Consider the following 22,051-nt stretch of genomic DNA (forward strand, 5'->3'; position numbering starts at 1 on the left):
GTTTAGCAGGAACTGAAAATCCAATTTGACCTGTAACATAAATTTGAGAGAGAAAAATCAAGTCTTTCCAATAATGGACCTACTGTCTGTATAGGCACTGTGTGATGGATCGGATCGTAGTGATTAAATGGGACAGAGCAGCAGAGATGTGGGTGGTTCCCAGAGACGCTGCAGATGGAACCAGAGAGAAGAGCCTCCAGTGGAATGGAAGCGAGTTCTGCATCTTCAGGTAGCACTACCCCTAATTGTCTGAGAAAGCGCCAAATTGATTTCCAAAGTGGTTGTATAAGTTTACATTCTCATCAGCAATGGAGGAGGATTCCCCTTTCTCCACAAACTCTCCAGCATGTGTTGTCGCTTGAGTTTTTGATCTTAGCCATTCTGATGGGTGTAAGGTGAAATCTCAGGGTTGTTTTGATTTGCACCTTCCTGATGGCTAAGGATGTTGAGCATCTCTTTAAGTGTTTCTCTGAAATTCTATATTCCTCTACAGAGATTTTTTAATTGGATTACTTGATTTGATGCTATGTAACTTCTTTAGTTCTTTATATAGTCTGGATATTAGCCCTCTGTCAGATATAGGGTTGGTGAAGATCCTTTCCCAATCTGTAGGATGTCATTTTGTTCTTATGACAATGGCCTTTCCTTTACAGAAGCTTTTCAGACACCACTCCTAGGCATATATCCAAAGTATGCTCAACTATACAACAAGGACATTTGCTCAACCATGTTCATAGCAGCTCTATTCATAATAGCCAGAATCTGGAAACAACCTAAACATCCCTCAAAGGAGGAATGGATACAGAAATTGTGGTACATTTACACAATGGAATACTACTCAACTATTAAAAATAAGGAAATCATGAAATTTGCAGGCAAATGGTGGGAATTAGAAAAGATCATCTTGAGTGAGGTAACCCAGAAGCAGAAAGACACACATGGTATATACTCACTCATAAGTGGATATTAGCCATATATTATAGGATAAACATACTAAAATCTATACTCCTAAAGAAGCTAAAAAACAAGGAAGATCCTAGGGAAGATGCTCAAACCTCATTCAGAAGGATAGATATTGGAGGCAGGAGAAGACAGGGACCAGGACTGGAGCCTACCACAGAGGGCCACAGAAAGATTCTACTGATTGAGGTATGGAAGTAGAGGCTAAGACTCATAGCCAAACTTTGGCCAGAGGGCATGGAATTTTATGAAAGAAGGGGGAGACAAAAAGACCTAGAGGGGACAGGAGCTCCAAAAGGAGACCAACAGAGCCAAAAACAAAACAAAATAAAAAACAAAACTGAGCCCTGGGAGCCCTGCAGAGACTGATACCCCAACCAAGGACAATGCATGAAGAGGACGTAAAACCATTGCTCAGGTGAAGCCCATGGCAGCTCAGTCACCAAGTGGGCTCACTAGTAAGGGGAGCAGGGGCTGTCTCTGACATGAACTCAGTGACAGGCTCTCTGATCACCTCCCCCTGGGGGGATGCAGCCTTGCCAGGCCACAGAAAGACAATGCAACCAGTCCTGATGAGACCTGATAGGCTAGGCTCAAATAGCAGGGGAGGATGAACTCCCCTATCAGTGGACTAGGGGAGGAGCATAGGGGGAGAAGAAGGATTGGGAGGGGCTGAGGGAGGGGTCCAAATTGAATAAATTGTAATAAATGATAATAAAAAATTTATTCTAAAAGAAAAAAATGAAAGGAAAAAAAAGAAAGAAAGTGAGTTCTGAGTCACCACCAAGAATGCCCAGCAGACATTTACCCATCGCTCATGTGTCCTGAGAAAATCGTGCCTTCCTTGGGAAGAAGAGAGCAGCTACTAACAGCTTGGGTTAAACTCTCATTGAAAACTAGGCAGGAGGGGAGAAGAACCAAGCATCTGACATAATAGGGCAGTCTATCCCCAGCATGTATTTGTGTTCTCAAGAACACTTCAAGGTTAGAAACGAGCCATGGAGCACCAAAGCCAGCGCGTTATTTCTAAGATCTCCACTGTCACTGGTATGCCTTTATCTCATCCCTGAGTTCCTAAGGAGTGTGCACTCTGCCTTCCTCTCTAAACCCTGAACACAGCAGCACAGAAGACGCCAGACCCAGGAGCAATACAGCACCTGGAAAGGGGTGACTCAGGTGATTGACTTCCACCTACAGAACTGCAAGCAGTCATCCATGCAAAGGTAGGACCACAGGGAAGCAGGCTGTACTCGTGGAGCTAGACTGGAGAGTGGCAGCGCACTCCCGAAAATGATATGCGAGGGGCTCTCTGCCTTCGTCATATTCACAAATAACCAAAGGACGAAGACAAAAATGTCATGTCTGTATGATTGAAGAGTAGACACTAAGAATAAGAAACACGAGGGAGAGCCCCCATGAACCGGTTATAGGAAAGCATGTGGAACTTTTGAATTCCATTAGGGGAAGGAGTGGGACAGGCAGAGAGGGTTTTTTTTTTTTTTTTTTTTTTTCAAATCCCAGTAGAAGGGAGATGAGGAACGAGGCTGGGGTTAGCAGTCCCCATGGATAAATACTTTGGTCATACAGGAATGTGTAAAGGGTTGGATTTCCTAAGAATCAAAAAGAGACACACCCTGGACATGGTACTAGGCTTTACACAGAGAACAGGGGAAACAGGGAACCATGGGCAAAGCCTGAACTAGCACACAAAGCTGCTTCCTGTTGGCAGCACCAACAGAATTGTATAACTGTCTTGTATAAAACATGCCAAGGGCAGAGATTTCCATTCAGTGTGTGTGCAGTGGCCACAGCTACAGATGAAGAGTACAACTATGGGCTCCCACCATGCTGCCACCTCTTATTCGTCCATTTTCCCTACTCGGTATTCAGGTAGGGCTGTGCGAGGCCCAGGTATTTATTGAGAAAAACGGACTATTTAAATTGAAGTGTAAACAGAGTCTACTTTAGAGCCACACCTCTTGGCCACTAACTACCAGTGTCAAATATGGCCAATTACATTATCAGCCAATCACTGTCCTCTTCCCAACACATTTCTCTCACAATGAACGTATTTTCTCACTCACCCATACTCTCATACATTGAAATTCCTAGTTCCAAACAATGTACATGGACTATTCAAGGTTACACGCTATGTTTTAGCCTGGGTTTTCAGAATGTGCTAGCCTTACTCTATTCAGATCTTCTTGTCGAACAAACGGCCAAGCACGAATAGCTTCCTCCATGTGAGTGTGCCACCGCAGATCAGTAACGTAAGTCATCAGATTCTTGCTGTTCTCTCAAAGTAAGAGTGGATATGTGTTGCATTGGGAAAGCTTTTCCCACCTATAAAATCCTGTGGTTCCTGCTCAGGAAAGTGAGCTCCCAACACTGTTCTTCCTGAGGCTAACAAGTGCAACAGAAATGACAGAAGCCACGCAGCGCTGACTTGAGATGACCATAAAAGACAGCTAATGGGAAACAACAAGGATAGGTGCCTTCCATCAAAATGTGGCTCATGCTAGAGAAAGCCTGAGAATAGGATTCTGGCTTCCCATCAGGTTCCCAAACCAAGCAAGGTAGAAAACAGAATCAGTTGGCAGGACACCAACACAACAGATTTAGAGAGCCATGAAAGGAAATCTGAGGCAAGAGCAGCAAGCTACTTGGATAAAACTGGGTGCTATGTAGGCATGGCAAGGAGTTATTAAACAGTAAGAAAGGGGGACTTAGTAAATCCCCAGAGACAATAGCAAGGAAGGGGATAAGAAATGGTAGGTGCAGCTCAAGGGATCATCTCCTAGAACATGATGTGAAAAAAGGAAACCAGAAATGTGCTGTGTGCCTAAGCAGGGAGATGCCAGGAGCATTGATCGACATTGACGCCAACACTGGGCTGTGTGAGACTCGCAACTGTCATACGGAAAAAGAGGGGCTGCTCCTATTAAAACAACCCAAAATAAGACTCAGGAGCTTCTGCCACATGTCACACCTAAGTGGCCTTGGCCTTCTCACACCCCGGACCTCGGTGGTAATGTTAACAAAAGAAAAGGGGTAAGATACAAAGGGGTGTGTTCACAATTGTAACTGGGATGTGCGACTGGCCAAGGAGTGTGATAATAAATTCTGATCCATGTGGTTGTAGTAAATATGGGTTTAAATTGGTCAGATAAAGGACCGGGAGTGTTATAACGAGGGCACGATAACATTTATTATCGGATAGATGATGATTACCCATGGTTCTAAAAAATTGCCTCCCAGGCACTTGGTCATTCACTGAACACTATTTATTGTTTACTCTGGGCACTAGGAATATTAGTGACAGATAAAAATAGAGCTAGCAGTTCCTATCTTACGGGGATGAGAGCCGGGTAGGAGAGACTGGCGTCAATCAAATCATCATGTAACTGTGGTAAGTTGTAAGACAGAGATATCCAGGACACCACAGGAGCAAATGATTGGGAGAAACCGGGCACAGCTTCCCTAAGGTCATGATGAGTAAGCCAAGACCTGGTCAGGAGGCAGAAGCCCAGAAGAACAATTGTGTGGGGTTAGCAGGGGTTGGGCAAAGAGTCAGCAGGTATCTAGTTCCTGGGAAAGAGACAGCATCGTGTTTTTGAGGATCTGACAGTATGTTTATGGGGACTGACAAAAGCTTGAAAGGCAGCCTGAGAGGAGAACGCAGAAGTGGCAGGGAGGGGCCAGGTGATGCGGAAGCTACTGGCCTGCACTAGAATCACACTAGGTGCCAAGGAAGGTCATCCCAGGTTGCTTTTTTTTTTGTTTGTTCTGCTTTGTTTGTTTAATGGGGTGGCACAGTCAGTGGTGCATTTGAAAATCTCTCTCTGACAGCATCATAACAGAAAAAGGGCAGAAATCCAGCTGGGGGGCCGGACACAGGGAAGGGCATGCAGGGAAAACAGCAGCTAAATGAACACCACGGTGGAGTTCAGGGGCTGCACTTGGGAAACCCAGAGACAAGCAGAAGACACTTAAATGGCTCAACACATGAGCTGACTGTAAGAATGAGGCTCTTTGAGGCGCCCTGGGCTGGGTTAGGATCAACTCTAGATGGGCAAGGTGACCCTGGAATGTTAGACCAAGGGAATTGTTGGCCTCACCTCCTCCATATACTCTGATTTAAAGTTGAAAAATGCTTTTAACAGTCTCCCCCAGGTAATACTAAAATACAGCAAAGATGAGAACAATTGGCATATTTTTTTTTCACTCATGACAGTTAGAAGGTAAAATTATGCTGTCTCATTTTGATTTAATCTTCCCTATCAAGGAGAATATTTTTTAGATAAAAGAGCAACACAAACATGCTGAAGAGGAAATGAAAGCCCAAGAGAGGCAACACGATAAGGAAGATCAGTCTGTTGCTTTAGGTAAACTCAAAGCTCTGCTCCAAAATGAGTTATGTTTTGTGATATTGCAAGAATTAATGGCAACCACAGGCAAGAGGTTGTCTGCTTGACAGAGCAGCATCTGGAAAGTTCCTCCTTGCACGGGTCAAATATGCCTACCACCGATTCTACTTACTGGTGATCTTTACTTTACTCTCTGACTTTAAGATTCCATTTGACATCGCTAAATTATTTTGCCTTCAGAGTTTACTACGCAACACATAATGGGATTTTTAGCCCTTTATTTCATCTTCCTCTTTCCCAACATGTCCTTGTTGTTGGTAAAACTCTAAGTTCTGATTAATATTCGGAAACCATCGTTAGTATTAGCATACTCCTGGTCCACTGAAAATGGTTAAGTCCTGCTCAAAAGCCTCTGCACAAGGCGCTTTTCACACTTGATCAGCACGTAACTCAGAAGGCATGAGGGGCTCACTTAAGACTTGCCCCTAGGGCTCCTAGGGCCACCAAGTAGGAAAAGCTCACCTGCCCACTGTGTACCTGAATCACAGCAAGGTAGGTGCTCTCTTTCTAATGTGATGTGTAAAGAGGTCACCAGGAGGTCACCAAGAGGTCCTCGTGAATTCAGACCATAGCCAGCTTTGAAGAAGGCATCTGTCTAATAGCATTCTAGGCCTAACTCTGTCCATTATCGTGACCACAGCCTGGAAGGGCTAGAAGCAATCTTCCCAAGCTCCACAGAAGGTGAAGGTGTGAGGAATAAATAACCATTGGATGAAGGGTTTGAACCAGGGAACAGTCCCACAAACATGGAAGAGGGAAATGAAAAAGCACAAAGCTTGCTCTGGTCAACTGTTAGACAGAGGTGGGGGTCACACAGTTGCAGTGTTCCCCACAGACTGCAAGCCATGGGGTGACATTACCACAATCAGTAATTAAAAATCAAATAATTTCTTAAGTCTTTTTCCTTTCTCCCTCCATCCACTCTGGTAACATCTCACACATAAGTTAACATCCCTCCCCAAACCTTCCAACCCCTCCCCACTTAAAACCACCCCATCAAATTTCCCTTCCAGACACATAGATTTCCAACTTCAGCTCTGTGGATTTTGAAAAATCTCCTCAAGGCTCCAATTTTCTTAGTCACTAAACAAGGCAACATTGACAAGCTCTGCCACGGCTGTTGTTTTAAATTCTAAAGCACACTGTTTATAAACTATTACAAAGCAAATCCCATTTGAACAAAGCCGTTGTAACTTAACGAGATATTAAAAAATGAGTAGACTCATGCAACTTTATTCCCGGAGTATGCTTTCATATATTAAATGATAATATATTACATATGAATTAGTGTTAACTATTATATATAATATGCTCATATATTTTATATGTTCAATATATTAAGTATGGCTTAGATATGTTTCTAGCATGAAAATACATAAATAAATTATTGCTGTCATTCATCTGACATGCTGGCAATGCACAGCAGGTCTCTGGGAGGAACTCCAAAAACTTAAGGATGGTCAAAGCATACTCCAGGGTACCCAGGGCAGATGTGCCTGGCAGCCTCTCTCCTGGATCTGCCCTTTAGTTGTAGATTTCCTTCCAAAAGAGTCTCCTGAGCCTTTGGCCTGCAGCCCATCACTGAAAAGAAACTGTGGTGAGCAAGGTCGCTAGGCAACTAGTAGAGAGGGATAGCATTCATACATGTGTACAGGCATATATTACATACGTGTACATAAAACCAACATGAAACTACAAGAGAAAAAGATGATGCCTTGGAAAAGAATGGAGAGAGTAAACCAATGCTTTCTCTGGAAAGAAACCTGAAGACGGATTCGAACAGGATGAAGGAAGATGTAGCAAGCAGAGTCCCTCTTGTCACAACCAGATGCCAGCTGTGGGTCTTCTGGTCCAGAAACAAGAATGTACAAAGACAAGTCTTTGGGACAAGAAATTGATTGTTCTCAGATAATCGTTCCTCTCTGATTCTAGAAGAATCTTCAGAGATTAGGGGAATCCCACCAGACACAAATCAGAGCACTTTCTAGAAGCCTCTTTGTGGACATCACTGGCAGGCTAAGCAACAGCATAAGCCTGTAACTGCCGCTCCCCTTGTAGGAGCCTTGCTCTTTAAAGATCGGAGCGCAAAGGCTGCCTCCCAAAGCTAATAGACTTGAGACAGTGTTTACACACAGGATTTGTGTTCTTTTTTTAAAAAATAAGAATTGGGATCAGCAACTTCCTCCAGTGAGATTTCCGGTGCACATATGGGCAAGACAAGCAAGCCTATTTACCTGGATACTCTTGCCCAAAAGCTCCCAAAGGAAGAAGCCAGGGCAGGACTCTGCAGTGAACTCAGAAACTCAAACACAGTACCACCAATGGAAAACAAAACTACTTCCAATGGTGTGTCTTTGAGTTGGTGGCCCCAGCTCTTTAAGGCTCCATGGTGCCTCTGGGTCACAGGGACATACTGGCTTACTTCCCTCTCCATGTCCACACTGGTAGAACCCTGCAGCCACTTTTGCTGAGCCTCTCTCAGGTTCCTTCTCAGTCACATTCATAGCCACTGCCACCACCCATGTCCATGTCACCTCCAGGCTCAATTTCCATTACAGAACCATGTGGTCACTCGGCACTTGAAGAGAATGGTAATTTGAGACACAAACTACTCAGCTATCCTTTCCCATTTCTGAGAGGATTGTACTGGTAAATAGTTGAGGACAAGCATAGTGGACTGGGCCTAGCTCAGCCAACCATTCACAGGCTAATCCCACTGGCGTAGTTGGCTGGAGAGTCTCTTCATTTCTAAAGGAGCTCTATTCCCCCGAGGGACTAGAAGGACTGCAGAATCACACTGTAGTGGGGGAAGATGATCAAGGAAACTGCTCATACAATGTAGACCACCTTAGACTGTCTCGCAAACTGTTTTTCCCTCCAGTTATTATTTTAAAAGTATCACTATGAACACATGACTTATATAACTGTACTTTAATAATTAAACATCATTGTGTTGCATATTAAAGAGTACATCAGATGTTCCTAATGTATCTCTTTTAGGGGGATCTTAAATAATACCCAGTGGAAAGAAGAGAAGGGAAGCATTTACACATGACACGTGTCACTTAGATAGTTCATGACATGTCCAGTTTGATGGAGGTGCAGGTAACTGCCCACCGAAAATCGGAAACTCAGAAACAGCTAATGTAACAATGAAACAGGACGCCAGCCATCTACAAAGTATGTTAGTTTCAGAATCACCTTAAGGCATCAATAAGTGTTTTACAGTATGGACCGGACACTCCAGAGATATCCTTTTAAGTAATGTGTCTTCTCTAGCACCCAAGACAATATTCAACTCGACTGAAGAATGGCTGAGTGGCAATTAAGAATGCAAGGCCCTGGAACTATGTGGTTTTTTTTTTTTTCTTAAATGTTATAGTTAACAGTCAATACTTGTAAGTAGGATCCTGGGTGAATTATTTTTTTTTCCTCTGGCCCTTGGTTGCTACAGCAATGCCACCTACCTAAAAGACCCATTGTGAAAGTTGTGTGACTTAACCTCCTTGGAACAATGCCTAGTTCCTGACATGCAACACTAAATGATAGCTAATATGAACCCAGTCAAATAGGAAATGTAAAAATATTGAGTCCAGGATAATATTCAGTCATATTTCCTGAAGAAACCAATGACCTATTTATTCATTTATCACCAAACCAAAAGTCATCAAGCCACAGGCATTACTGAAGACAACAGGAGCACAAAGATGAATAAAACTTGGCCTTAGACTTCGAAAAGTGGAAAGTCTGATGCAAGAAACAATGTGTATTAAAGTGATTGTCCCCACGTGGAATGTGATGTAATGGAGAGTTACACAAGGTGGCAAGAGAGCCTGACTTGGTGAGTGGGTCAGAAGAGGCCTGGCAGAGGTGGCGACCGTTGATCCAAGTCTGGATGAAAGAATGTCTTTGGGAAAACAATAAACAGAAAGAGAGAATATGCCAGAGAAAGAGGGAAGTAGGAATACAGTCACATATTACTAAAGAAACTACAAGTGAAATCTCAAATGACATGTACATTCCACAAGGGGAAAAACTCTGTAAATAATATGACGGCCCACCCAGTAGATGTTCAAGAATCTACTCCTGGCTGAAGAAGCACTGAAAATGGAAGTCAGAAGCAAAACAAAACACCTAGCCTGTATCCTTCCAGCATTCACATGTGTGGAAAATTAATTTTCACACAATGTTTAATAAACTCACACACTCCCCCGGTCTTCCCCATATCAGAAAACGACATCACTATCCTCCAGCTATCTAGATCAAAAAGCGTTTGACCTGGATGTCAAACATTCCTATGTACCTATGTTCCCTCAGCATTGGCGTGATCACCTCCCAGCACCTTGAGTTTGCCTGAGTCTTAGGTCTGTCTCTGCCTTCAGCCTATGGAATGCACCCTATACAGAGCACTTGCACAGGTGCCATGTCAACAGGCCAGTGACTAGAAAACACCCTTCCTTTGGCTCACATCTGTCAGGGGCACCTCAGTGCACACAGAATCTCCTTCACGGCCTTTGGTAACATCATGTCAGCCTGCTCTTCGGATTCATCCCCTTCGCATGCCTTCTCCCGCCACTTGGCATCCCACTCCTCACAGGCCTGTCTTCAAAGACGCCCTTCCCAACTTCACAGCAAAGCTAATCCCTTCCCTTCCCAAGCTGCTCTGCACCAGGTGCCTCATTTGATCTTCTTAGGATTTGAAATGATATCTGTATGCTCGTACTGTTCCTTTACAGGCTGTAAATGTCACTGAAATGTAAGCTAATGAGAGAGAGCCAGGTCCTGTTATAAAAACATTTTTGCCCAGATCACACAAGCCAGAATGCAGATATAAAACACTGCGCTTCTAAAATGCACAAAATTCATCACAGAAACTGCATCTATTTGATTCATTTACAATAATGCCCAACAGACATTAAGCATTCCTCGACTTCCTGAATGATAATCTCCTGAAGATAATAATAGCAGAATATACTTTCTTCCCAGCAGAGAGATGCATGCCCCATCCTACCAAGCCCAAGGGCTTGAATCACCAGAATTACTTTCATATATCACTGTCATACAGAGAATTTACAGTGGCAACTGTCTTGAGGGATGGCCTCTTTGCATGGCGTCCTCACCTCCACAGCCATTGCCACATGCTGAATCAAAAGGGGTTGACGTTTGCAACAGGCTAGGTGTTTCCTGGTGCCAAGAGACAGGCAGCAGATGTCAGACTGATAAAAAGAGGTGGGGAGGAAGCAACTTCCTCAGGAAGCTGTGGGGAGGCCCTGGTCCCTCAGGCAGAAAGAACATGAGCTATCAAAGACTTCAACAGAGTGACACCACCAGCCTGGCACAGCAAAAGAAGCCAGCCCACCACATGGCTAGAACCTTTGGCCTTAGGAACTTCAAGAGACATTAGAAAAAGCTAATTACGAAACAGCAAATGATAATGATTTCCTTGAATTTCATTTTGCTGTTCTGGGACTCTGAAGAAGTCATCTGCCTTTGATGTTGGGTGAGACAAAGAACTATTGAGGTGGTCATACAACCAAGAGCACAGTATGCTGTTTGGGGATAGCAACTCAAGAGAAACAAGAGAGAGAGGCAGGTACTGTGTAATCTTTGAACAGAAGATTACACAAACTAGAATGAAGATATAAAATACTGGGAAGAAGTTACCATTCTAGGCAAGTCTCAAGAATGTGAGTCTTATAAATGGATACTAGCCATATAATATAGAATAAACATACTAAAATCTGTACACCTAAAGAAGCTAAGCAAGAAGAAGAACCCTGGGTAAGATGATCAATCCTCACTCAGAAAAGCAAATAGAATGGACATTGGAAGAAGGAGAAAACAGGAAACAGGACAGGAGCCTACCACAGAGGACCTCTGAAAGGCTCTACCCAGCAGAGTATGAAAGCAGATGCTGAGGCTCATTAACCAAACTTTGGGCAGAGTGCAGGGAATCTTATGAAAGAAGAGGGGGGAATAGTAAGACCTGGAGGGAACTGGAGCTCCACAAGGAGAGCAACAGAACCAAAAAATCTGGGCACAGGGGTCTTTTCTGAGACTGATACTTCAACCAAGGACCATTCATGGAGATAACCTAGAACTCCTGCTCAGATGTAGCCCATGGCAGCTCAGTCTCCAAGTGGGTACCCTAGTAAGGGGAACAGAGACTGTCTCTGACATGAACTCAGTGGCTTGTTCCACCCTGAGGGGGTACAGCCTTGCCAGTCCACAAAAGAGGACAATGCAGCCAGTCCTGATGAGACCTGATAGGCTAGGGTCAGACCCTTTCCCATCAGTGGACTTGGAAAGGGGCATGGGAGGAGATGAGGGAGAGAGGGATTGGGAGGGTATGAGGGAGGGGGCTACAGCTGCGATTCAAAGTGAGTAAACTGTAATTAATATAAAAAATAAAAATTTTAAAAAATGAAAAAAAAAAGAACGTGAGTCATGCAGCAACTCCTTGTGGAGTGAAACAAAACAGTGTGATGGTGCAGTGTCACGTAGAAATGTCATTTCTGCCGCTTTTAACCTTCAGAAAGCAAGAGCGGCCTAGATAAGAAAGCGCAGCCCATGCTAACCAGAAAAGCATGACATACTAGTCCTTTTTTGCACCAACTCCTTCTCACTTGGGTTCTCATGGGGTTAACGTCTAGCGAGGCTCTGCTTTGGAGAAGTCACGATAGCCAGTAGAAAACACAAACGCACAGAAGCCAGGAGATAAGAGCATCCCTACGAACGTTCAGCGAATGGAGAGGAGCCTTCTGACAGGGCTCCTCCTCAGGAAGAGAGTGAAGAGACCTAGGAGGAGTTCACTCTCATCAGTAGACAGACTACTATGAAAAGCGTGATGCTTGAGGGCCAAGAGGCAAATAAGCCTCTTAAGTTAGACTAGATGAAGGACAGTGCTTTAATCTGCCCTCTGCACTGCCAAAGATGGGGCTTTCTGCATGTGGGGTGGGGAGGGGCATGCACATAAGCACACTTATTAAATAAACAAAGGAATGAATGTGAGATTAAATCTGCCCATTCACCATTTTGTAGCTACTGCCCTGGGTATTCCCAGATTTCCTACTTGACTTGTCTGGGTTCAGAGATATGGTGTATCCTTGACTATGTGCAGGTACTTTTGTTACTTCTCTAACAATGTGACAACATCTAAAGAAAGTTCACACAACCAAGAGGAGAGCATTTCACAGATGTTGTGAACACCTTCACATTTGGGAAGCTGAAGGAAAGCTATTGCGACAAGAAGAGAAAGATGAGGAAGACGGTGAAAACAACTGATCTGTAATTAATCCCACGACTACCGTAGCCCCCAAATAAAGAACTAATATTTTATAACATGGACTTCTAAGAGGCTACCAGTACCTATGGATTTCCATGTTTTCATTTTAAGAAATATACCCAGGGAATATTCATGTTTCTGCAACTAATGTGCTGAGCGACTGCAAGCAAGGAGCTTGACCTTCCTTACCCTCCCAAGAGGAAGGATGATGGAGGGAAGCTGCCAATGGTGGTGGGCCCACTCTTCAGAGGAGGGTCACACTCCTGACCTGCTCAGATGCTCTGCCCACCCCCAGATGCCCCTGCATTTTCAGAGGCTCGCTCTCAAATCTCTACAGAACGGTGCTATTAAAAGTGGCCCCTGGCTTAATGACACCTAAAGCACCTTTAGGTCGAGGCCTCTGGAGCTTTGACGTGGCTTTTAGACTTAAGGCTCTTAAGTGACTGTAATACCAGACAGGCTCAAAGAGCCATTTTAAAGACCTATGGCAGAAAGCTAGAAAGACAGCGCAGCAGTGAAGAGCACTTGTTGGTCTCATAGAGGGTCCAGGTTTAGGGTCCCAGCACCATTGTGGCTCACAGCCAACTGCAGCGCCAGTTTCTGGGAATCTGTTGCCCTCTTCTGGATTCTGAGAGCACCATATTCATATGATACACATACATACATGCAGGCAAACTCACACACTAACGTAAGTAAAATATTGAAACCATTAGTCACGAATATGTTAACAAATAGTCAAAGATTACAACATAGAAATGAAAAAATTAAGTAGCCTAGTGGTTACCAAATCATACTATGTATGTATGTACGAATATATGTATATAAAATTATTCATGATTGCAAATAACATATAAACACATACCCCCACACACGCACACACAGTCTAAAAGTTATTGTAAGATGTCTATTTCAAATTTTCATCAGCTAAAGTCCAGTACTTTAAAACTGTAACGTTCACAAGCTAGTGTGACTTGTCCTTTTGTCACCAACACATCTAGTACACATTTTAGTCTTTCGCTTCACACATACTGTTTACAGTTTTATACAGGTTAAAACATGGCATTCTTTATAGAGCACTAACATCCTTCTGTGATGCAGATACCCTGTGCTCACTAGTGCTGCTATTCATTCTTTTTACAATTTCATACTACTTTTTAAGCACGTGCTTATGCAAGCACATTCACTAAACATACCCACAGAAAGAAAAGGCCACTCTAAGGAAATATCCAAGAATACATTTGCCTAACATGGGCAGGAGGGTAGAAAGAGGTAGGTCATGAATATTTATGTTTTGAGACCATTGTGGATACCCAGTACAGAGGAAAACCTAGCCATTAAAAAAAAGAAAAACAACAACAACAAAAAACAACAACAACAACAACAACAAATGCACATTCAGGGTTTATTGTATGTTTTGTTTTTACTCATTTTCTCACCAGTCTGGTCAACACCCAGCAAAGACATCAAGTGGATGATATAATTTTTTTTTAACCTCTCAATATTTTTGATATGCAAATAAAAAGACCTGCCACGGTCCACACACTCTTGTCAATGAGACCTAAGAGCACTCAGACAGATCCTAAAGTTAAGAGCCGTGTTTGCACCAGTGGTGGAGAAAACCAAAAGGAGCTGGGGTCTTAACGCACCATACACCGGCGACGGTGTGGTGCTGGTGTTACGAGGAAACAACGCGAGCAGCTCACGGAAACATATAAAAAAAAAAATGGGCTGTGGAGAACCGGAGCTCCCCGTGAACCCGAAGGGGGTTCTGTGCACCTACTCACTGCCTGGGCCTCACAGCTACCAGTCAAGGTTTCCTGTCAGCCCTGGGCAGCTTTGAAGCAAACTAAATGGAACAGTTCTACATGTAAGAAATTTAAGCTCAAATCAGAGTCCAAGTCAGTACCACTGGCCTTCTAACGGTGAGGGTGTGAGGCTGTCTCCTGCACCCCCTGCATATAATAAAGAGTCTAAATCACACATTCTCCCAGAGCACAGCTCTTCCCAGCCCGCCAGACTGTACGTGACATCGCTGCAAAGCACAGCACTGGTAGAAACCTTCATCTTTATCCCAAAGTTATTCAGTGTCAAAATGGTCTTAACAAAAAGGAAGAAATCAGGATCTTCGCATCTTAATTCTTTCACAAGCCAATCCGCAGCTCCAGAAGTCATGAAATAAACACATCTTATCTGGTAGCCCCTCACCCCCAGCCTGCCGGACTCCAAGTGAAACCTATGCGTCTGTCTTACCTGTAATCTGACTCTGTCCTTGTGGATTAAAAGGACTTGGTGCAGAGTTCAGGGAGGGCCGTGGGTTCTGAGGCGGGACACCTACTCTCATACTGGGATGAGGAATGCGCCCTAAATCACTGAGGCGGTCAGAGAACAAACTAGGTTTAGAGTCATCAAGCTTCTGTCTGTGCCCTGGAAACAGCAAATCATAAAATAAAAGCATATTAATTAGCTGAACAATCGACCGTGCTAAATAGATATGTGAACATACATACTGGGTGGGTTAAGCCAAGGAGTTATCAATACTGGTATTTATTACGATGCGTCTATGCACACTGCTCTTCAAGCGTTGTGGGGTGGCAGGCCTTCCTAATTCTGTCTATATATGGAGTACTGAGGGTCCCAAGGGTGACATGAAGTCAAGAGCTCAAGAGGACTTTCGGGGTGCCTCCTCCAGCCTGTCAGAGAAAAGATGAGAAGACTGACCACTCACTCCAGGGCATCCCCCCTTCTTGTTTCATGATGGGAGAGGGAGCCTCATCTGAAAGTTCAAGGAGTCTGCTACACTGTCACAAAACTGGGGCAAACACATTTTTCAAAGACCAATTTCCATACTGACTATAGTCATTTTTTTTCTTTTTCATCTTATAACTGCCTACCTATTCCTTGATGAAAAATTAAAACTCAAAAAAAGAAAAACAGAAAGAAGAAAGGTAAAAAAGGAAGAGGGAAGGAAGGAAAGAGAAGGGGGTGGGAAGAGGATGGACAGAGAAGAAACACAAGAAAAGAAAGCCAAATTGTCTAGGGGGGGGGGTCTGGATATTTTGAAATATGCCGAAGCCCCAAAGCATATAGTGCACCCTGTTAAATCACACAGAATATATTTTATTTTAAGTCTACTACTGTAGCTGTGAGAAAGCAGAAAGCATTGCTGGAATAAACAGGCAAATGTGAATGTGTCAACCTATTATTTGAGAGAGGGGGTAGGGACAGACAGACGTACAGACAGACAGACCTTCCCCCCCCCTTCTTCTTCCTTTTGGCTTATTCAAGTTGTAAAGCAAAGAAAATCTGGGTGTTAAAGAAATGTGCAAATTAAAACAGATCAACGTGCTGAAACATCTTCAAAAATCACAAGCTCATCCAATAGAAGGGCTGTAGTCGTGTCCTGGTGCACCGGCAGGGTGCGGCTGTCCACCCGCCATGATGGCAGAGCTGTGCCAGGAAGCCCCTGTCTGCTGCTCATCGCTTTAGGACACATGCCCAAACAGTGGGAGCTGATTCGAGGAACGCTGCTGGAACAATGACTACCCTACGGGACTTTGTATTATAACTCATGAAAGAAAAGAAATAAAACAAAACACCAAACACTGAGTAGAAATAGCCTCGGCAATGGGGGTCAGTCACTACCCTAAGCGGTATGACACCTTACCTTCCCCGGCGTACAGGACAAGAAGGATAAGTGGGTCAGGAGAGGGTTAAGTTGAGCATTAGAATTCTCCAGCTATAAGCTGTCTTCATGAGACAAATTCCTTATTTTATTTGCCCCAAAATGTATTTTCCTGTCTCCTTTTTCATTGCCTACCCAGCCCAAAGAAAACAGACAGGAAGCCAAGGCTTGGTAATATGAGTGTAGCTGTCTCCACAGCCAAGCGTGTTCCAACTGGGCCCATTAACTGAAACGCACCCCCCACCCTACTTCCTGTCAGTGTATGTTTTGGGCATTGGATGTAACAGAAGGACTAGACCTAGTTGAAAACATGATCAGGAAAAAACAAAGGAAATTCATTGTTAATTGTTGTTTTCCCCCATTTTAAACAGATTACAAACAGATTTGAGAAACCTAAAGGTTTTTAGAGGTGACTCGAAACAGGCCCTAGACCCCCAACTAATAAATTATTCATAGATGAAGTGACTGAAATCTGCCCAGGCAGGGTAACTAGGCCCTGGCCCTCAACTATTAACTCTCTTGCCTAGGATGAAGCTACAGCCCTAACCCATGTAAAGTGAGCTTTCTACTCATCATGAGGTCCTATCAATGTTGACTTCCTCTCTGAGCTGCCTCTGGTGACTCAAAGTCCCTAGGACACTTAAGACATAAGCCCAGGGAGGTATCAAGGCTAGTTTTCAACTTAAGTAGAAAGAGTAGCCAAAGTTCAATTACAAAAATAATAACTTACCCATTACTGTAAATAAATGGCTGTAGCCTGCCATATTGAACTCCTATCTGTACAGCTCCCTGGATCCAACTAGTTTCATAATCAGGGAATTACTACACAGGAACTTCTCATAGTCAGATGCATGGAATCTCTGTCCTCTTTTCTTCTTCTTCCTGGCTCTGTCTCTGTCTCTCTGTGTCTCTGTGTCTCTCTGTCTCTCTCTCCCTCTCTCATTGACACAGCTACAAAAGCTTATGGATTTGCCCTTTAAGCTATTTTCTTAACAAGCTACTTTCTGGAGTGGCAAAATTCCTGAAGGCTGGAGAGAAGGCTGTGTGATCTTACACAGACTCTCATACACTGGGATGTGAGGTCAGCATGTGTGGATATATGGGCACATTTTTATTTACTCTTCCCTGTTCCTATTTGGAGAATGTAGGCAAGAGGAAAGGACTCTCTGAATAGCCCTTGAATGTGAAAATTTTAAGGATCAGGTGAAATTTTTACAGGCTCGGTGACTCTAGAGTTATCCTCAAAGACAGCTACCATGAATCTATAGACAACCAAGAGTAATCTACAGAGTTTCTATTGGAGGATGCCAATTTATAAAAGCATGTACATTTTCCGTGTTTCTCTCTCCTCTCCTAGCAGCCACCACAACCACAACAAGATTCTTACAGCACGATGCCAAACAAAAGCCAAACAGGTTCTTCATCTTTCAACCATGACAAATAGTGGCTGCCGCTAAACCACATCAGCACCCAGGCAATCCCTTCAGAACCTAAGAACACAGGACACAAAGGAATCACAGACTCATACAAGGACAGAGTAATTGGTCCTAAAGAGGAGCTATTCCAAGCAGAAGGCAGATGCAAAGAGTGGGTGACTTTTTGGTTACTGCTCTAGGGAGAAGACTCTAGGAACTGGAGAGGTGGCTCCGTGGATAAAGCACCCACCTGCCATGCATGCATAAGGACCAGAGTTCAGATCCCCAGAACTCAGTAAGTGTGGGTGAGCATGGAGCCCCACATAATTCCAGCACTCAGAAGGCACAGGCAGGGGATCTCTGGAGCAGAGTGGCTAGCAAGACTACCCCATACTGGTGAGCTCTGGGTTCCAGTGAAAGTGTGATCCCCTGCTTCTGTGACTAAGGTGAACAGCAATTGAAGAAGCCTGATGTCAGCCTCAGACCTCTACACACACACACACACACACACACACACGAACACCTACCTGCACGCACACGTGAAAATACATGATCATTCAAATCACGTATGTATGGGTAGGGCTATATGAAAGTACAGTCCCGGAACCTCCTATCCAACTGAACCTTCTCCAGTCAATCTTCTAGACTGGCTGAATAGGAGAAGTCTCCCTCAAGCTCTGAACAGTATGGGTAGCTGGATCCCATAGTGGATGGGTTAAATTAAATCTTAGAATAGGTTCTGGAGGAAAGTTCTCTTTTTAAAGTTCCATGTGATCTAATATGCAGGCAGGAATGAAAAACAACGGTCCAAGGTAGTCTGAGATTCAGCACAAATGCCACCTTCACACCAGTGACTCCTCTGTTTCTAGATGGAGCCCTACAGTTCTGAGGTTCCAGGTCTCTCTCTCCCATTGCCTCTTTGCTAGATTCCCTGGGATATATCTTAAATGCAGGATGCTCAAAATGGAATTCTTGAGTCTCCCCAAAAGATCCTCTTGTTCCAATATAGCCCCTAATGCCAGTGAACATCACTGGCCACTCAGTGGCTTACAGTCAAGAACTTAGGTGTTTCCTTAGTCTTCACGACCCACACACAGACCAGCCCCATGTCCTGACATTTCTGTCTTGATGCCTCCTATCTCCTTGGTTCTCTGCGTTTCTCTGGGTACAATCCTAGTCTCGGAGCCTACCCGCCTGTCTCTGAGGGTCTGGTACTATCTGCTCTGAAGTTTCCCAGGCCAGGACTTCCCTCTACTCCTGAGATAAAAACCTTGGTTTTTCTGTATGCCCCACTCTTTCTTATTGCTTACATCTAGAGTGAATGCCACCTCCTTTGAGAGGCCTGGCCAGTTTCCCATAACCAAAACATGTTCCCACCCTTTTGAGCACAGCTCTTCTTTATTTCCTTTGTGGCAGTTGTCACAATCTGTAATTATCTTGTATATTTATTTGTCCCTCCTCAAAGACTCAAAATCCCATGAGAATGAAGGCCTTGTCCCTTGTGTACAGCTGGATTCTCATCTACTCTGTGCCTCTTGTACAGTAGGTGCTCAATAAATGTTTAGGCAAGGAATGAAGATGTGAGTAGACTCCCCTTTCAGAGAAACACCTTCACGGGAAGAAAGATACACTGGTACAGTGTATCATACTACAATACCATCCCTTAAAGATGCTTCATGTTTTCTTGCAACATAACAAAGTCAGTAGGCAAAGCCTTTCTTTAGAAACAGGCCCTGATTACTGCTTCCTGGGAAACTGGACTAATGGACATTCATTTACACTAAAGCTCACTTGCTTTTTGAAAAACTCCCATTTCTCTCACTGTAACCATTAAGTTGAAACCCATTTAAAATTAGAGAGATAAAAGGGTAAGATGTCATTTTAAAGCAGTGTACTTCTTTTTTTATAATTTATTTAATTTTTTATTTTATGTGCATCTGCGTGAGGGTGTCAGACCACCTGGAACTGCTTACAGACAGTTGTAAGCTGCCATGTGAGTGCTGGGAGTCAAACCTGGGTCCCTTGGAAGAGCAGACAGTGCTCTTAACCACTGAGCCATCTCCCCAGCCCCAGTGTACTTCTTTTATGGATGAGGACCTTGGGTCCCCATGGGAGGACATGGCTTCCTCAAAGTCACATGGTTAGTGGTGTCTCTAATGCTTGGATTTCCTGATCACAGGCCTAATGTTCTCTTCCCTCCCATTGCCAACTAGCTTATTTTAGAATATAACAGTGCAGCAGAATTCATTCAGGGGAGATCATATCCAAAGTGAATTTTAAATGGAAAAAGGGGGGAAAAAGTAGTTTTCAGAAAAGATTTCTTTCAAAAAGTCTCAGTGTGCCTGGGTGAATATGACTTTTGTTGCAACAAATTCAAGGGCACAAGAATAAAGCATGAGCAAAAGGTCACAGCGTTCACACATGCTTACAAGCAAAGACACATGAGGAACTGCTAAGCCCCTGGGCCACAGCATAGTTAATAGCCCCGCTGAGCCTTACACACATGAAGGCTAGCAACCCGGCCACTGTAACTTCTGCTTTCAAAAATCAGGCATCTAAAATTGGCATGAAGAGACCAGCAAGTGTGTTCTTGTGAGCAAAGAAAATAAAAGTCATCTCTATAGCATGACCCACCTCAGTCCTTTTCATAACTAAGACATTGAGCGATGCCACACAGCTTCCGAGAATAACGTTCCCCCAGCCACAACCTCCCTCCAGCTGTATCTAACTGTCTAGCCACTCGAGTTAACACTGGCCAGTTAGATTGCTCCTCCTCCAGGAGGTCAGATCCATTAGAAAAAGACTGGATGGGGGATTTTTCATAAAGAGCATGCTGTGGAGTGTCTGGGTCCACCTTAATATGAAACAAAAAAAGCAACATGTCCACATTAGGTTCATCTGGTCCAGTCCGTGTGCATTACATATCTACCATGTGTGATCCACACTGGGCATTATAAGCATGAAGAGTTACGAAAGGGAGTGAGATAGTATCTTTGCCTCCAAGGAGCCCGTGGTGTAGTGGAAGAGAAAGGCAGCTAGTATGTGTGACAGAGGAATGGCTGAGGCGAGGGTAACCGTGCAGGTGTTTAGCTGGGAGATCAACTGAGAACTGCAGAATAGGATCCATTTAAAATATTAAAGAAGTCATTCTTTGTGTGACCCTTATGTTCTCAGGAGCACTGGCATATCCTTAAGGGTCAAATGTCATGGTACCTAGTGCTCACTTGAAAAGATTTCAGCTAACTAATGGATGAAGCAAGCATGGCAAAATAAACATACAAGGTGCTAAGCAGCTGCAGTTATATTAGATGTAATATTTTTTTGTGCATGGCTGTAAGCTCTTCCATCACAAAATAAATGTGACAATAAAGGGCAATGTGGAAGGCACAAGGGAGTAACTGGTTTTGACTAAAAGGAAATACTCACTGACAAGACCGCTATGGCCATTCTAGGGCCAAGATTCCGATAAGCAGAGAAGAAAGGGGAGAGCTAGCTGGAAGGTACGTGACAGAAACAAGATAAATATCGCATGAGACCAGATGATGTCAAACATGCGATGTTGATCTAATCCCAGGCACATCCTCCTTCATATCACTTAATAACTGCAGGCTAGGTCTCAGCTTTTAAACCATGCAATATAGTGTAGAGAGAGTTTCCCTCTAAAGGCAGGTTTCCTGACCTGCAAAATTTTATTTGGAAGCTCTTGAACCTCCTCTGTCACACATGTGGGCTTCCCTGGAGCAGAGAAGTGCCTGGGGAGGTGTTAGCTAATTATGTCATCACCAAGTATGTGACAGATGAGCTCTACTCCAATTCTAAGAGGTCTGAAACCACAGGATGTAACAGCTCCAGGATATTGTGACAGTGGTCCTCTAGGCGAAAGAAGGCTCGCACCTCTTTTTCCAGAGTAAATCTGCTATGCATCAGCAAAGCTATTATTCTGCATCGGTTTTGGGGCAGATTAACAAGGCCCTTTAGTTCTAACCTCTTATCCTGACAGCGGCCCAAACGGCCGAAGATGCCCAAGAGGCCCAAAAAGGTGTGTGTTTGCAGGGAGAAGGGTGCATCATAAAGCCTGAATGTATTTAGCACCATCCTGTCTTGCAGAGATTGATTACTATCTTTTGGCTACTCCCCCCACAGAGAGCTTCGATTCCAAGTGACTTGACTTATTTAAAAATCTGCTACTTAACAAAGAGCTCAGCTCAGCATCTCTTAGCATTTCCGTTGATGGTTTCTAGGGAACTCAGGGAGGGTTCTGCAGAACCTTAGGAAAGCTTTG

The 22,051-nt window shown here is 43.9% G+C and overlaps 1 protein-coding gene across 5 annotated transcripts in view; it reads right to left on the minus strand.

Moving 5' to 3' along the window:
- The window catches only part of Runx2 (RUNX family transcription factor 2), a 127,361-nt gene that overhangs the window by 39,615 nt on the left and 65,695 nt on the right, over positions 1 to 22,051 (minus strand). For 3 of the 5 annotated variants that reach the window (XM_055612416.1, XM_055612408.1, XM_055612441.1), the window contains exon 4: positions 14,923 to 15,096. The exons of the other annotated variants lie outside the window; for them this stretch is intronic. In XM_055612416.1, the coding sequence (XP_055468391.1) occupies positions 14,923 to 15,096 (174 nt within the window). The remainder of the gene's footprint in view (positions 1 to 14,922; positions 15,097 to 22,051) is intronic. 5 annotated transcript variants of the gene reach the window in all.

This window comes from Psammomys obesus, unplaced genomic scaffold (genome assembly GCF_907164565.1).
Source record: "Psammomys obesus unplaced genomic scaffold, mPsaObe1.curated_primary_1811, whole genome shotgun sequence".
Classification (NCBI taxonomy): Eukaryota; Metazoa; Chordata; class Mammalia; order Rodentia; family Muridae; genus Psammomys; species Psammomys obesus.